At 29.9% G+C, this 18,449-nt stretch overlaps 1 protein-coding gene across 1 annotated transcript in view; it reads right to left on the reverse strand.

Moving 5' to 3' along the window:
* The window catches only part of LOC107456255 (neutral ceramidase-like), a 57,372-nt gene that overhangs the window by 23,832 nt on the left and 15,091 nt on the right, over nt 1-18,449 (reverse strand). The window contains 8 exon segments of the mRNA XM_087166215.1: nt 576-662; nt 3,155-3,277; nt 4,266-4,386; nt 7,131-7,208; nt 9,267-9,394; nt 11,683-11,762; nt 11,765-11,858; nt 14,363-14,506. Coding sequence (XP_087022341.1) covers nt 576-662; nt 3,155-3,277; nt 4,266-4,386; nt 7,131-7,208; nt 9,267-9,394; nt 11,683-11,762; nt 11,765-11,858; nt 14,363-14,506 — 855 coding nt within the window.

The raw sequence follows: 18,449 nt of genomic DNA on the forward strand, positions 1-18,449 counted from the left end.
ATTAAAATTTTGTGTGTGATTCATTTGTTTTTTTCTGAATTCAATATTTCGTTTTCAGTAGTTAGTTTGATTTTCAATAGTTATTAATGCAATGAATTTTGTAAGATATCTTTTTTTATATTATATTAATAATTAATACATTAAAGTTTTGTGTCAGATTTATTTGATTTTTAACTGAATCGATGCAAGAAAGACATAAAGACAGACAGTTGTATGTATAATATTATGATTACACTTATAATTTAATAATTCTTAAAACAATCTAACTAATGATTCGATTACTAAGAAACACTCTGAGCTAGCCATCAATTTATAGCAGTTCAGTTAATCTATTAAATTTAGAGCAAATAAATAAAGTCCCGTGTAAATTTTAAAAAATCTCTTTCTAATTATTTTGAAATAAGAAAATTGGGAGTTTTTTATTTCCTAATATCAAATCTTTCATCGTAACAATAAATTGAAACCATACTTTTTATAACGTTTTCTTCCTCACATTATTTTTTAAAATGTGAACCCAGAGTCCGTTTACACTTGACCAGCACTTTTTAAATTTGTTTGTAAAAAATATCACTTACCAATGCCTTCTCGTATTGTTTTCGTCCTATGATTTGCACGCTTTCAAACATATCTTTACCGGGACCAAATGCTATACATTTATCATTCTGTGAAAAAGATATGTTACTATTAAGAAATATGTTAGTTCAGACAGTTTTTTAAAAATTTTTAAAAACAATATTTTAAATAATTAATATCAATAATTCATTTGTGAGGATAATAAGACAATTATATGTAAAACCAGTTGGAATATTTTATTTAGTTTTTATGGGTTAGTTATATCTTTCAAATATATATTTACCATGATCAAATGCTTTTATAGCAGAATCAATTTACATAGGGAAAAAGGCCATTATATTTAAAAACAAATAATTTTTGTTTATTTTTAATAACTAGCTTGATCAAATTTATTAAACATTACTCTTACAATATTTCAAGAAGCACATTTCCACCAGACTATATAGTTATGACGAAAGGGTAATTATTATTCTGCTTCAAAATTGTATCAACATCTTTTCTTAGATATAATCTTCGACTGTATCAAAGATAGGATTTAACGTTTTTAATCTTTTCACAAGGGTAATTGCGTCTAGACTTCAAATTTTTAGAGTCTAGTTATATATATTTTCTCCCGGATTTATAAAAGGCAAAACGTATAATAATTTTTAAACTTTTTACTTTTAGTTAACTAAGCTTAAAGCTACAGAGAGCACACAAATCAATAAATATTTTTTGTGAAAAAGTTGTTTTTTCTTTAAATTTTTTATTTTGCCTCTTATATATTTTAAGATTGGTCTCTAAAGACTTTGTTTCGAAAGGATTATGAGCTCTCTTCATAACTGTTGTAAATTCGCAATAGCTATCCATGCCTATTAAGTTACATTTTACTTATCTTTATTAACAGATCTTTATTCTTATTATATAAATGGGGATAAAGGTCACGATAAAGAAAGGTCAGACTATGAAAATGAAAAGCGTTTATAATCTAATTTTCAAATTTTTGAATAGTTACTTGATTGATGCATTTGGAGCCGCGTCGGCTCAGAGGATAGAGCCTCGCCCTCTAATTGGGTGACCAAGTTCGAAAACAAGGCTTAGGATTCCGTATCCGGCTCGCACCGATCACAGTACTGACATAAAAAATATCCTCAGCAGTAGACGGATCATATGTTAGATTCCCCTTACCGTAAGGCTAACAGTGGAAGGTTTTCGTGGTTTTCTTCTCCATGTAACGCAAATACGGGTTAGTTTCATCAAAAAGTCCTCCACGAAGGCAAATTTCTCCTAATACTTGATCTAGGAATTCCCTTGTGTACTGGATGTGGTTCAAAATTACAAGGCTACGGAGTTGAACATTGGTAGTCGTAAACTCAAAATTGGGTAGGCTGTTCACCGACGGTTATAAAATAAAATTAAATGTTGCAGGGAGGGCCGATATGGGTCTAGAGATAGATCGCAATGAGCTCTGTCACAGGGAACACCTCTGAATAAAGATTTGGCTCACAAACTATAAAGATTGTGTCACAGTACGCGAAAATTCGTTCAAAAGATCAAGAGTTATTCAGAGTTTACTCTTTATATTGTGCACTGAATATTTGAAAATATTCTCCTATGAAATATTTAATATGGACACGCACTTTTTATAAAATACGTAATCGCAAGCTATACCTCGCAAGCTCGTTCTATTCCCTTAGCAAAATAAGTAATTTAATAAAATAAAACAAAATAAAGAAATGAAAAACAATATTTTTGAGATTTAAAAGATATTTTGGCTAAGACTCAAAATGATTATAGATGCAGTTAATGTGTTTTCCAATATACGATTAATTTTTTTTTTTGTTGTTTCTAATGTTTTTAATTAATTCAACTAATTCAATGAAATAATTAAATTTTTTGATTTTTTTTCTATTTTCAGCACTTTTTGTTCTTAAAAGAGTTTTAAATATTTTAAATAGTGTTAAAACTGTAAGAGTTACCAAGAAATTCACATTGCGAAAACAAAAGCTATATGGACTAAACTTACGTATTTACTAAAAAATAATAGCAACAATAAAAAAACGTTTTTGGACAAAAATAAATAAATAAATAAAAATAATAAAAGAACATTGTGTGTGATACGCAACGTGCTGATACAAGAAATATACACAAGTCTAGGAGTCTAAAATCTAATTTATCTAATTAATTTAAGGCGAGTTCTTCTGATAATTGAAATTAAAAAACTTTCGCCATCGACTTGCTTTCGAGAAAACTACTTAGGTTCATTTATAACCTACTTACGAGTATTTCTTTCGGTTAATTTCAAAATAACTTTACTAAAAACTTATTTGTTCTAAACTGATGTTAAGCATTTTAATAATATTCTTTTATTCTGAAAATACTCTTAAATTTTATACTAAAAATGAAATGAATTAATTTTAATATTTAATGTACCCGAATCGACATAGAAAGGCTTTATTTAATACTGGATTAGTATTTATTTGTTCTTAATCAGCTATTATTACTTATCTCAGGTATTAAATCATGAGATTTTGAGTATTTAAGAATATTTCATTCATTATTGAGTACAGATAAGACAGATAAATATGTATAAACATTTTACTTGTCCATTGCATGTGCTGGTATCCTGATCACATGGCAATCCAGTATCTATGCATCTAGGTCCTTTTGTATTTGGCGAAACATCACCTTCGTTTGCTTGAGCAAATGCGGCTACAAATGGACCCTAGAAATAGAATAAAGCTCACTGATTTTTCCCTTTAGTGACAATAATCAGAAACGAGACTTAACACATCAAAATTATTAAACAGTAATAGCATACCAAAACATGCTTTATAAAAGAGTGAAAATTGTAATCGCTTTACTGCAATCACTAGTTACCCATACATCATGAGTTTTTTTATTATTTTATTCTTTATAGACTTTTATAAACGCCATGTTTCATGTCTTACGTTAAAAAAACTACATCAATTGATGTTTGTCTTCTTTTCGTTCAATGGATTGGATTGGTTTTCAATTTCCCTCAATATACGTTTCTAAAAACGTCAAATATTTCCTTTCCTACTATAGTTTTCACATTTATGTTAAAATCAGCGCAAAGATAGTACTTATGAATAACTTAATCATAAAAAGAACGTGAAAATACTTTAAATTAATATTAGATTAACGCATTCAAAATGCACGCTGTTGAAAATAAAAAATAAAAAAACTCAGTCTGGAAAACAATCAATTCCAAAATTATCGTCTGCTTTTTTTCTTTGATCTTGAGCTGCTTTTTTATTAATTAATGCTCATGTTAGCTCCTGATTTTTTTATACTTCTTTTTTGTAATTATGCTGAAATTGATTTAGTGAAAAAGTGTGCAGGCATGAAAAATTTATAGAACAACACACATTTTCAAAAGGGGTAATTTGCAAAACAATTACACTTTTATTACTTTAAAAAAACATTTGAAAAGTCGTTATTAAGTTGAGTTAATCGTTAAATGAAACTAATTCAGGTCTTTGAAATCAAAATTTAACTATATGTCTAAACTTTCAAGCCAAAATTAATCGCAGTTAAACGAAACAAAAAAAATTTCGAAGACGTTTCCTGGAGTGATAAACAAGTTCAGTTTGAAATTCACGGCAAAATTGTCACCTACAAAATTGTCATGGTTGAATAAAGAAATTCTTATAAGAATACTAACGCATAAATTTATGTATTCTACTTACTTTTCCAAGCAGAACGTTTTGATTCATTTTCTTCTCGAAAAGCAAAGATGCGTACCCCTTATTGTCACTACTAATCAAGACGTTTGTCTTGTTCATACTGCTAGGGTGAACGGCAAACCAGCTACAAAATAAAAGACAAAAAATCGAATCCGTCAATTAATACAAAAATTATTTCCTTTTTGATCTTGAACAAGAATCATCTGATCGGCATTGAATTAATTCTCTTCTTTAAGAAATGTTGTTTTATTTCTTCATTTAACTTATTAAAAATAAAAAGCGAGTTTATTATTATAGGTTCTAATTTTCTTTTCTTCGATAAAAACAGCAAAATAATGTTTAGAATATCTTTTAAAAAATAATTTTGAACATCAAATCTTTAAAATTTTTAGTGTGGTTTTTCAAGTAAATGTTATATATTCTTATAAAAATCAGAGATTTTTTTACCACAACCAAACCAAAATTATAATCAAGTTTTTGAATTTTTTTAAAAAATTTTATCGTTTAAAATTTCTAAGTTTTTAAAAAAAATTCAAATTTTTTCATAAAGAATTATTTAAAAAAAATAAAAATTCATAAAGAATTATTTATACATAGATTTCAGGCTGTTGTTACGAGCAAACTTATGTAACATGGTACTATGGATTTGCTAAAACGAAATGTGCATTTCCTGTGCTTAGTTCGGCGAAAAGGGTTCTAGAATCTAAGATTAGGTTGCTCTTGCGGACAAACTTTACGTAACATGGTACTATCAATTTGCTGAAGGGAAATATGTGGTACTGCTAGAATCTAAGAGTAGGATGCTCTTGCGAACAAACTTTATGTAACATGGTACTATCAATTTGCTGAAGGGAAATGTGTGGTACTGCTAGAATCTAAGAGTAGGTTGCTCTTGCGGACAAACTTTATGTTACATGGTACTATCAATTTTCTGAAGGGAAATGTGTGGTACTGCTAGAATCTAAGAGTAGGCTGCTCTTGCGGACAAACTTTACGTAACATGGTACTATCAATTTGCTGAAGGGAAATGTGTGGTACTGCTAGAATCTAAGAGTAGGCTGCTCTTGCGGACAAACTTTATGTAACATAGTACTATCAATTAGCTGAAGGGAAATGTGTGGTACTGCTAGAATCTAAGAGTAGGCTGCTCTTGAGGACAAACTTTATGTAACATGGTACTATCAATTTGCTGAAGGGAAATGTGTGGTACTGCTAGAATCTAAGAGTAGGCTGCTCTTGCGGACAAACTTTACGTAACATGGTACTATCAATTAGCTGAAGGGAAATGTGTGGTACTGCTAGAATCTAAGAGTAGGCTGCTCTTGAGGACAAACTTTATGTAACATGGTACTATCAATTTGCTGAAGGGAAATGTGTGGTACTGCTAGAATCTAAGAGTAGGCTGCTCTTGCGGACAAACTTTACGTAACATGGTACTATCAATTTGCTGAAGGGAAATGTGTGGTACTGCTAGAATCTAAGAGTAGGCTGCTCTTGCGGACAAACTTTATGTAACATGGTACTATCAATTTGCTGAAGGGAAATGTGTGGTACTGCTAGAATCTAAGAGTAGGCTGCTCTTGCGGACAAACTTTATGTAACATGGTACTATCAATTTGCTGAAGGGAAATGTGTGGTACTGCTAGAATCTAAGAGTAGGTTGCTCTTGCGGACAAACTTTATGTAACATGGTACTATCAATTTTCTGAAGGGAAATGTGTGGTACTGCTAGAATCTAAGAGTAGGCTGCTCTTGCGGACAAACTTTATGTAACATGGTACTATCAATTTGCTGAAGGGAAATGTGTGGTACTGCTAGAATCTAAGAGTAGGCTGCTCTTGAGGACAAACTTTATGTAACATGGTACTATCAATTTGCTGAAGGGAAATGTTTGGTACTGCTAGAATCTAAGAGTAGGCTGCTCTTGCGGACAAACTTTATGTAACATGGTACTATCAATTTGCTGAAGGGAAATGTGTGGCACTGCCAGAATCTAAGAGTAGGTTGCTCTTGCGGACAAACTTTATGTAACATGGTACTATCAATTTGCTGAAGGGAAATGTGTGGTACTGCTAGAATCTAAGAGTAGGCTGCTCTTGCGGACAAACTTTACGTAACATGGTACTATCAATTTGCTGAAGGGAAATGTGTGGTACTGCTAGAATCTAAGAGTAGGCTGCTCTTGCGGACAAACTTTATGTAACATGGTACTATCAATTTGCTGAAGGGAAATGTGTGGTACTGCTAGAATCTAAGAGTAGGCTGCTCTTGAGGACAAACTTTATGTAACATCGTACTATCAATTTTCTGAAGCGAAATATGTGTTTCCTGAGCTTAGTTAAAAAAAGGGTTGTAGAATCTAACAATAGGCTGCTTTAGCGGACTAACTTATATAACATGATTGTATATTATATATATTTATATACCATCGATTCGCTGAAACGAAATGCAGGGTTTCTATACATAATTGCGAAAGAGAAACCTAAGATCTCAGAAGATGATCATTGCAATAAATATACTATTTCTAACAGATAAAAGAAAGTCAACAGTTTAAAGCCAAGAATTCTTAAATCATTTTTAAAAATATATATATATCACGCGGAAATATTCGATTTTTAGGCCTTACAAAATACAAATTCTTCAAATGAGGTCATGCTTTAGAATAAAGCTTGCATTCACATTAAACACTTGAAAGCCAGTAAACAACATGCGTTTTAATATCCCATATTCATGTTTCTTATTTTTTATAGTTTAAATATTGATAATAACAACATCTTTCTGGCTAACTAATTTACGTTCATCTATTATTCTTAAACCTAAAAACAAAACTGATAAAAATGGAATATAATGAAATTTAAATGTTCTTACTTGATCATGCCGATTGGTTTTTTATTAATATCTGTGAATTTTAATAAAGTCATCTTTGTATCAAGGTTTGAATCATACCTAGAAAACATTAGAAAAATAATTTTAAAATTCAAACAAAAAAATTTAAATTTAAATAAAAACAAATGTAATTTTTGTTCAAATAAAGGGCTTATCAAATAAAGGAACACGCTTCTGAGTTAGGGAGAAATTTCTCCTCATTCAAGTCCGTTGCTGCACGTCAAATTTGAAAATTTAATATTTACATTGAAAATTAAGAAATTTTATCACACTCTTCTCGTTTGCCTAATGAAGGAAATTTTTTTAAAAGATTCATGAGCAGTGGATTCTTTGACAAAAATTCTTATAAATGTTACCGACTGTTTTTTTATTATTAGAAGCTCTGTTGCCCTGTTCAAGGGGCCATCAGTCCGTGGCAATTTGAGAAACACGAATATTTCACATTTAACACGTGTAACCACACGTCTTTCACGTTTAATGATTCTCATCAGGCGTGTTGTTCTTCTATGATCTTTTCCTGTCTGCAGCGTCATAGATTTAGGATGCTCATGGCATGCTTGTAAAATGGTCGAACATGAAAATTTAAATTTGATCATTACTTCAGAAACAACGTGTGTCATCTCGCTTGCACCCACGGTTAACTCACTTAAATCTTAATAACCTGCCATATCAACTAAAAATTATGGCGTACTAAACAGAATTTCAGTGTTGAACTACCCAAAAAAATGTGAGAAGAAAGACTTTTTTTCTACACCACTTTGATGTAAGGAGTTCCCTATACTTTTTAGCATTAGCCGACCAGGTGGCCGAGTGGTTAGCGTGCCTGATTGCGGAGCCGATGGTTGCGGGTTCAAATCCCGCACAGGGCATGGATGTTTCTTTCTCTCTCTGTGTTCTATGTCCTTTCTCCTGTGTGACTGTAACCCGCCCTATAAACGAGTTTGTGGTTGTATGACGTGGGCGACGCTACTCCACCACCGTGGCTTAGCCATAGGTGCCCACTGAGTAACGATAAGGGAGTGGCAATTCTGGCATTTCTGAGGTCAATGACCCAAGTGCCCGCCATTTACCAAAAAAAAAAAAAAAACAACTTTTTAGCATTAAGATACTTTAAAATTTTTTACAGTGTAAAGGTAGGGACAGTTCTAACAACATTGCCAGACATTAGTGGTGTTAAACAGGCATTACCGACTGCATTATAATATCCTAATTGATTGCATACTACTTTCATTTGCTTATACACAAGTATACACAGATTATTGTGGGTTACATAAAACAAAAACGCTATTCTAAAGCCATGTCACTGTTGATAAGAGTTAAATTTTAAATACACGATTTTTTTCAAATTCAAATTTTCGGAACTAAAACTCGATTACATGACCGATTTCGTTCACAATTTGTTTTTTTCCTTTTAAAACTACATTCTTTAAAATGATGTAAAAATTTGCATACAGAATCTTTCAATTTCCCTCGCCATTCTAACTCTTTTTGACAATTTTCAAATAAAATTAAAAAATAAGAAATAATTATTAAAGATTATTTATTGTATCAAATTATCTTAGAATTTTTTTTGAATTCGCTTTAATAATTCTCCAGATATTGCTGAATACGCAAAAAGTGAAATTAACATTAAGGTGCCCAAAAATTTTGAACCACTCTCCTGATCAAAATATGGGCACCATATTTTCCAGATTGTGCCACCTCCCCCACCCCTACTTTGAGGGTCAAGAATTCATATTTGTCGAAAGAAAGGTATGTTTATTCAGTGAAAGTAGGTTTTTGAGTATGATTTCAGAATTTGAAATATCGTGTGCATTTATTAATTAGCATATTTAAAGTCACCCCCTTGAACCATTCAGATTGAGTCCTAGAACATGAAAATCTGATCATTAGATCAAAAGTTATTCAAGGTGGCCCATTTTTTCATTTTTTATTTTATTTATTTATTTATTATTCTAAAAAGTTGCATGTAATTGAAGTTATTTCGAACTTTTTTTAATACTAAGATTTAATCATTATAATATTTTAGTTGCGTATTAAATAGAAAGAAAATTCATGTCAAAAACTAAGAAACAAAATTAGTAACAAAAGACTTAATAATGACTAAATGCATCTTACTTGTCTCTTTCTTCTTTCGGGTTCTTCAAGTAGGAAGTAGGGCTTCTGTTAATACTGGCATTGTAAAGATCTCCTTCATTGTGGAATATGTATCCTTGTTGCATGTTCTTGTGCGCATTTTCAACACTCTACAATATAACAACGATAATATGTTATAACACAAAAGGAAGAAAATACTTTAGGCATCCAAAGAAGGAAGAGTTAATTCTGTAATGGTATCAATAACAACGTGAAAAAGCACAAATAATATGGCATAAAACAGGCATATAATCTCTTTGAAGCACCTTTGAGATTTTTCATTATAGTATCGAAACTACTGAACATTTGTTGTTTTATGTTTTTTCATATTGTTTTAACTTTATTGATACACGAGGTGTCTGTTTTAATCCAAGTTATTTGCGCTTTTTCACGTTGCTTTAACCTTATTGATACACGAGCATATAGTACCTGTTTTATGCTATATTATTTGTGCTTTTTCGCGTTATTTCAAATTTATTGATACCAGAGACCGATCAAACCAATTCAGGCCCAAGGCCCACAAAATTTTCGGGGCCCTAACAAAATATTTCGAAATTAAATTTCTGAAGAGTAGTCCAAACAGTAGAAAAAATTTATTGAACTACATGATTCAAGAGTAACATTCTAAAAAATTTTGAAAGCAGACAATTGAAGATTATTTTTCTAAGATAAAGTTTACGCATCTAAATATTGAAGCGAAATACAAAACAATGTTGTATGAAAATAAATATAGTTTGGTGACCACAAACTATTGAAATCAGTGATTTTTTCTAAAAGTCACTGATTAGCTGAATTATTTTGAAGATTGTGCCCTTACATCTACAGCTTTACATATTTGTTGAGAATAAGCTTTTAGTTCTTGTTGACACTAATCATTTATAAGAGACTTTGCGAATATGCATTCTCGTTGCATTTGCTTAAGCCGTTGGAGTAAAACTTGCTCCAATTAAAATTCAGCTGTACTTTCAAATTTGATTAGTGCAATGTTATGTAATATTGTGGACTTTTCACTAATTTTTGAGCTCCCCCCCAGAAAGTGTGGCCCTATGCTCGTGCCTATTGGGCCTAGGCGATAATCAGGCCCTGATTCATACTATGGCACTCGTAATGAATAGAAGCATATTTTTATTAATTATTTAAAAAGTTACTCTTAAAAAAATAGACTCTAAGAAATAGGACGTATAATAAGCAAAATAAAAAGTAGCATCATGCTTAACGTTTGATCCAATTATTGTATCTTATAGATATAAAATACAATCTAAATGGTATAAACTACACGCTAGAAATGTATTATTTAATTAGTACTACTTATGAATCAAATTCGAAATCGAGCATAGAAACCCACTCTCTCTCTCTAAACTGTTTATTCTTTTTGTTGATACTTTATAAACTTCACTACTCAAACGATTATTTTTTCCTGTGGCATAGATAAAATTTCTATTAATCAATATTTTAAGTTTACTAATCAATTGTTTTACTATAGACAAATATAAAAAAAATTAGGTTGACATGTAGAACAAAAAATAGTCTAAAAAACTAGTCATGAAGTAAAATACAGAAATACCTGAAACAAAATCCCTATAAAGAAATGTGTAGGAAAAAGGGAAAATCCGGTATAATCCGTAGCTCTGTGCCCTAGAAACTTGGTTACATACGATAAAATAAGAAATTAATATAAATTCTTGCTTTTTCTCTCTCTGAATTTTTACGGAAATTTGTATTACAATATAGTTAAAATTCTTTTGGCTTTTTATTAAAACAGTCACAAATCTGTTACTTTTTAATACAGAGATTTCAACAATAATCACTTTAAATGTACATATTTTTAAAATTCTTGTAAAAAATGAACTGAAAAAAAGAAACAATACACTATCAGTGCTGAAAATTACCATTTAAGAGAGAAAGAACAAAAACTTTTTCAAACTCTGAACAATCGTAGTATTTCTTGCGAAAAGCAAATGCATTCCAACACCACAAGAAATACATTGCAATTTAATGATTTTAATCCCTTAGTTGCTTTAGATGACCTCAATGATGATTGATCAGAGTTTGGAAAACTTTACTCATTTTTCCATACACAAATATTAACTTGTACAACTTAATCTGCATAGATATTGACTTATATTGAGAGCGAATTTTACTAAATATTATGTTTTAAACGCTGCTTAACTGTATGAAAGGTTCAATAATACTCAAGCCTTAATCAATCATGATTTGTTTCATTAAAGCAATTATTTTCCCTGGGAAACACATCATACAATTTATATCAATCAAACACACCCTTATACTAATCTTTATGATTATTTTTCAGACATAACGACTTTCCCTTCATTATTTTGAAAAATATAAATAATTACTAGAGATAAAAAAAAGATTGCAACAATCATAAATTCTATACCTTTAAAATCCCCTTAAGCATGGTGTCGAATGTCTCCTTGACGAAACCTTGAGATGTGAGTATGTACAGAACGTTACCGAAAATCCTGCCGGCCCCGAGTGGGTGTGCGTACTACTGATGCATACATTTTTATCGGAATACAATTTTCCATACTTTTTTTGAAGAGCCTTAGTAGCCTGGAATAAAATAAAATAATTAAAAGTCGTATTATATGAGTTTCAAAATGCTATCACTTAAAAAATATTAAAAAAAACAAGAAAAACTACAATCATAAAATGCAAGTAATTAATTATTCTTTATACGCAAATATCATATGAAATTGATAAACATCCCGTGTGAAAAGAGTGACTATTATATTGTGTTCTACTGCTTCCACAGTGCGGCTTTCAGGAGAACTCCTCCAGACGCCAGTCTCGGGTCGTGGCGGGTACCATGGTTACGAGGAAAAGTCACTTCGAATAGGGGTGTGGGGTGAAAAGTTTTGTCTTGATCTTGTCATGCGTCAGCGCAAATAAACCAATCGACCGCTTCATTCCTCTATTGCACCCCCATTAGAAATGTGCTCTTGCTCGTTACCATTGCAGCAGACAGCCCCAGACTTTTAGTCTGGAGGAGTTCTCTTCAAAGCCGCACAATACGCATACTATTAAGACATAAATACTTACAGTGGACCTTTGCAGCGAAAGTCAAAGGTCATTCAAAAATCGTCGAAATAAAGCTAATCTCTTCGATTTTGACCGTCAAACTTTGCTTGTGCCAACGGTGAAACATTAAAGTACGTATTTCTATAAACATATTATAATGAGTATTGCCTAAATATTTCTACATACGTGTGTAGATTTGGCGTGATCTGGAAATTGATCTTAAAGTAACAAAATCCTAAAAATTTGCACAACTTTCCAGGCGTTTTCGCCAAAACTAGACAAGTAAGAAATTTTCCTGAAAAGAAGCCTTAAGTACAGTAGAAACAAAATCAATTCACAGATCTATGATTACTGATTCAACTTTTATGTAAAGGTCCTAAACTATGAGACTCTTATCTGATTCGTTGAATACAGAAATGGATGTGGAAAAGATGCAAATTAATGCTTTTAAAAAGGTTATTTAGGCCCAACATAAATATCTGAAGTTAACATCCTTCTTCTAGGTGTGATTTAGTTTCGATCTTTAATTTACTGAGGGGGAGACTTACACTGAATGCTTAAGAAAAGAAAACGTGTTTTTTTTTGAAAAAAAAAAAGTTTTGTTTATGTGTACCTAAAAAAAGTATACAGGGGTCATATACCATGGTACCTAAAGTTATATTATCTATATTACTTTTTATTTTATTTCCGATGCCCACCTTTGTTAATATTTCGTCAATTCAGGCATTTTTTGCAGGGCAGATTTTGTTGGCAACTCTTTCAGCGGCACCATATCAGGTGGGCCAACTTTGATCCCACAGTAAGGACAGATGGCACAGAGAATGAAAGAACATCCATGCCTTGCCCGGGATTCACTCCCAGAAGCTTTCCGATGCAAGGACAGTTCCCAGACCTCCACACAGTCCGGTCGGCTCTATATTACATAAATTCATTTAAATTTTGCAAACACTTAAACTGTAAAAGTATTAAATTTTTTTATTTATTATTATTTGTTGTTTTCTTGGTGACTTTACCTTATTTGATTAAGCACGTATTTAGTAGTCCATTTCATCAAAAAAAGTCTGTAACTGTATAACTATAATTGTATTCAGTATAATCTGGCATGATATTGTTGCTCAAGGTAACTCATGATAGTTAAAATTTACCACAATCTAGTACTTAATAAAGACCTCTACTTTATCTTCGAAGAGCCTGAAAAAATCTATCAAACAAATTTACATTATTGGTGCCGATGTAATTGGCACCAATTATACTTATAAAATATTTTGTACCTATATAAGAGTATACTCGGTACCTATTAAAACAGCACCAATTAATACAATGATGCCACTTGTGCATATAACCAAAATTAAGCATCTGAAGCATCATTAAATCTGCACCAATTACCATGATGTCAATAGTACCTATTACCAAAATTAAGCATCAATAATAGTTAGGTGACTTTTTACTCTCTTTTTAAGCGAATTAATACTATTTATTCATTAATTTTGTTTTTCAGTACATAGCTCATTTTTTACTCCAATTTGTAACTGTTACCAAAATCATTGGCATCAATAATATCAATATTGGCGTTTTATCGCCTTTCTCCTTCGCAAATTAGTAACATTTCTCCTTTAATTTTGCTTTTCAATTCAAAACTTCTTCAAAAACTTCAATTACTGTTGATTTCAAATTATTTAGTTTTATAATAACACGTTTCAAAAGCATAACTATAAACTAAATTAACACGTGGTTTCAGATAATCTTAAGCCGATTAATCTGGAGACGCTTTCCGCTTACGCTATCCCGATCAGATTGATTATTCCAATAACCTGGATTAACGAATAAAAAAATAAACTAATTTTTTTTTATTGGAGCTATAAGCTAGCAAACATCACCGTTATCTTTAAAATATTTGACAAAACTTAATCGTCTATTACTTATTTCAAAACAATGGCTTCCACTAAGCCAGTGAGGAAATTTCATTTTTCAAGTGCCTCCGAATTTAAAAATCAAATTAAAAATCGATTAGAAAATCGTAAATTTTGAGTACTTACCTCAAGGTAAAGGAGCTGTGACGTCATACCAGCATCTAAAGAAAGAAATAAAACTCTGGATTTACCATCGTCTACTACGAATGCGCGGCTGTATAAGCGAGTATGAATGCCCCCGGTAAACTGACCAAATTCGCCGTATCCCATCTGAAACAAACAACACATCGATTAAATTTTAAAAATAATGCACGGAAACATTCATTACAGTTTTTTTCTTTTTTTACATAAATACCCAAAAATACATATTTCTTAGAATGCACGTAAATATGAGTTTGTAACATTATTTGATCATTCAGATAAATCCCTAAAAATTTTTTTATTCCTTTAAATTAATGAATGTGCATAGAAAATTTGAAATAGCAATCAAAGCTACTGCATTTTGATTTTCATTCTTTTGTTTGCAATACAAATAATTAAATGATAACACCCAATAGATTTATTAAAAATACATGTTTTTCAGATCATTTGGTTGTTGTGAAATTTTGATTGGTGTAAAACTATTTGCTGTATTTTTAATGAATTATAATAGGAATATATTTTTTATAGCCAATTTTGTTAGTGAATTAAAAGGTTTTCATTTTTGCTGTGCATTTGAAATTGAAAAAAGAGAAAATGCTGTTCTCATATAAACACTAACAATATTAATCGTGTTATAATGAAAAATAACCGTTTTATAATGAAATGTAACCGTTCTAAATCAAAATATAACGTTCTAATAAAACAAATATAACGTTCGAAGTTTAAAAATGAAATAATAACGTTTTTAGCGTTGTATCCGTTATGTTATATGGTGTTGTAAATTAACCATGTATCTGTTTTATAACGGTTTATAAAGTTAAAATGTGCGTTTTAAAACAAAATACACCCGTTTTGTCGAAAGAAATATGCATTTTATAGGAAAAAACACCCATTTATAGGAAAATATATTCGCTTTATATCGCAAATTTGCATTTTAGAATGAAAAATATCTTTTATTACTCATTAGAATAATGAGTGTTGTTCTAGGTATTTCATGTCCGCACACTTTTCGACTAGATCATTCATAATCACTAATAAAAAGTTGTCATAGTAAAAAAAAAACGGGCCAACAAAAGCATTAGCAAAAAAGCAGCGAAACAATATCAAATAAAAAAAGCAGACGATAATTATGGAAATTGGGAATAATATGAAAAAAGCACAACTACTTCCACTTACTAGGAATAACATTTACCTTTTAGTTTAATTAATAAACTGAGTTTTAAATATGCTTACTAAATTCATAAACTTCGGTAAAACAACAATATAAATTATTTCCAAAGGAAGACTAATACAATTCCAACCTGGCGTGTAGCGACTTATAACAAGACACTTCGTTTGATGCTTTTACTTGTTGCTAGAAATCAGGTTCGCAGAAAATGCTGTTTACTATTTAAATTTAGTAAGAATAACACGATCTGTGACGTAGGCTATAGTATACCCAATTGAAAATTTTAGAGTAGATTATTTTCCAGAGTGAATTTTATATTTTCATTTTCATTAGCGTACATTTTTCATTTTTTTTTTTTTTGACTAAATAATAATTTAAAGTATTTTATGTTCTTCTTATGATTAGCTTATTCATAATTACGGTCTTGGTGCTGATTTAATACAAATATGGAATACTGAAGATGGATAGAAATCCAATTCCATTGGACGATAAGAAGACAAATATCAATTAATGCATGACTCATGACATGAAATTATGAAGCGCTTATGAAAGTCTATTCAGCTACCACATTCCTATCAGCTTGTAAAAAATAAGCATAAGAATAAATAAAAAAGTAAATGAATAAACAAAAAAAAATTATAAAAGAATACAACCCAATGGGTTACATATGACGTTTTATGAAAACTTTTTTGGTTTTTAAGGGTATTGTATTTTTGATGGCAATGGTTGCGATCACAATTTTCAATCTCGAAATCAATCGTCTTTTTTTAACATTATGTTTCATATTTACCATTAATTCGATGCTCAAAATACTATTACTATACAAAAATCATATTTATACAAAAAAGTGTGTTTGAACTAAAGCATTTTACTGGACAATTAGAAAATATGGCTTATCATTTTATTGCAACTTATTTCTTCAAATGTAAAACCAGCATTCAGATTCAATCATATTCATCTCACAAACAGCATGAGAGCATTAATAGAATTGATAAAAAAAGGGATAAAAAGTTGCTAATAATTTCAATATTTTGAAATAATGTTAACAAAAGCATCTGTTTTCAATATGATAATGTATTCTGCTGATAACTAAACTACGATTATAAACGGATTCCTGATGAATTTTCTCATCAATACAAATATTAAGAACTAGATAAGGCAGATGATGTGTGTAAATAATTTTTTCATAAAATATTGATGCATAAAAAATATCTATAACAGCTTGAATTTTTTCTATTTTTATCACTTTCAATAGAAATAACAGAATGATAAAGCAAATTTTTATCATCATTTTTCCTGTTATGAGAAATGTTTTGCATTAAATTGTAAATGTTATTTAAAATAAGATAAAAATATTTTTAAATATCATTGAAAGATAATATATCTCGTTAAATATTAGAAAAATGACAGATGTGAGAATATAACTTATGTATTTAAAGTTATCTCAAGTTTTTAAAATTATTTATACAATAATATCTATTGTTTCAATTAAATAAATTTTTAATGAAAAATATGATAAACACGTACTTTACTTTCGAGATATGCAAGTTTAGATACTGATAAATTATCTCAATAATAAATATTTAGAATTTAAAAATACTAAATCAGCTGTGCTTATGCAAAACACAGCAAAAAATATTTAAATTTCAAAATATTCAGCTGATCGGAGCTCATGTAAGAAACATTAAAAAAAAACTGTCAATTCGGAGACTTGTTGTCAATTGGAGAATTGCAACAAATAGATTATGCTATTTATACGCATTTATTATAATTCAAATATATTCTAAGTATAAAAAAAAAAAAATTAATAGCTTTTTTTAACAAGAATTTTTTTTTTGTTAGACTGCAAATTTTTTCTTGTCCTAACATTTGAATAATAACTTAGGAATCTGATTCTGTTATGAATTAAAAATTATTGTAAATACTGCTGGTTTTTCAGAAGCTTTTTTATTTAATTATATTTAAATTAAAATTATTATTACTAAAAATTATTTTATTTAGTAAGTAAAATTTAACATTTCACTAAAGTGAATTCGAAGTTTTATACTTTAAATGTTTTAGTAGTTATTCATTGTTTTTAATCAATTTCTTCCAAAACTGATTCAGTCCAAATCTTTCTTAACAATTTGTTAATTTTATTAATGATATATTGTTTCTAATTAATAAAATATGAATAGTAATTAGGATAATTATTGGCGCAATTCTGCATTTATTCTATTGTTTTAATTGAAAGGAATATCTTTGAATTTAAGTTGTTTAAAAATGCTTCAAACATATAACTGAATATAGTCTCCCCATACACAGAAAAACGAAAAATCTCTAGAAATACATAGAGCAAGAAAAGAAAATATCATCCTGAACAACTTTTGTTTCAATGATTAGTTTTTCACGTACTAAGTGACAATCTTAATGGTTCTATAGGGTGATCTCAAACGTGATGATCAATTAGCCCTAAAAATTAATTAATTATTTTAATTATAATAATTAACCTAAGTCGTAGTTCTAACTAGTAGAATCAAACACAAAAACGTACTTTCTCAAAAATAAAAATATATTTTTTTACTTATTTGAAATACGGGGGAGGGGAGGGAGTGACCGCAATGGGGAAATTGTAGTACTAATAGTTTAATCAGGAGAGCGCATGCAGCATCAGCATTAGCAATTAGCATTATGTCCCCTTAATGTTGATTTCTATTTTTTCCTTTTTAGCTATATTAAGACAATTTTAAAAAACATATGCTCCCATATGGGAAACCAGTTTGCTCAAAAATAATTTCGAACAAAAATAATTTTTAATAATTGTTTATTATTTTTTATTATTTAATTTAATTGCGGGTAAAAAAGTTGTGAACAAAGAGGCATAATATTTCTATACCGTACAAATATACGAATTTTTCTACACAA

This window comes from Parasteatoda tepidariorum, chromosome 1 (genome assembly GCF_982258835.1).
Source record: "Parasteatoda tepidariorum strain Cologne lab strain chromosome 1, Ptep-v5.0, whole genome shotgun sequence".
Lineage (NCBI taxonomy): Eukaryota > Metazoa > Arthropoda > Arachnida > Araneae > Theridiidae > Parasteatoda > Parasteatoda tepidariorum.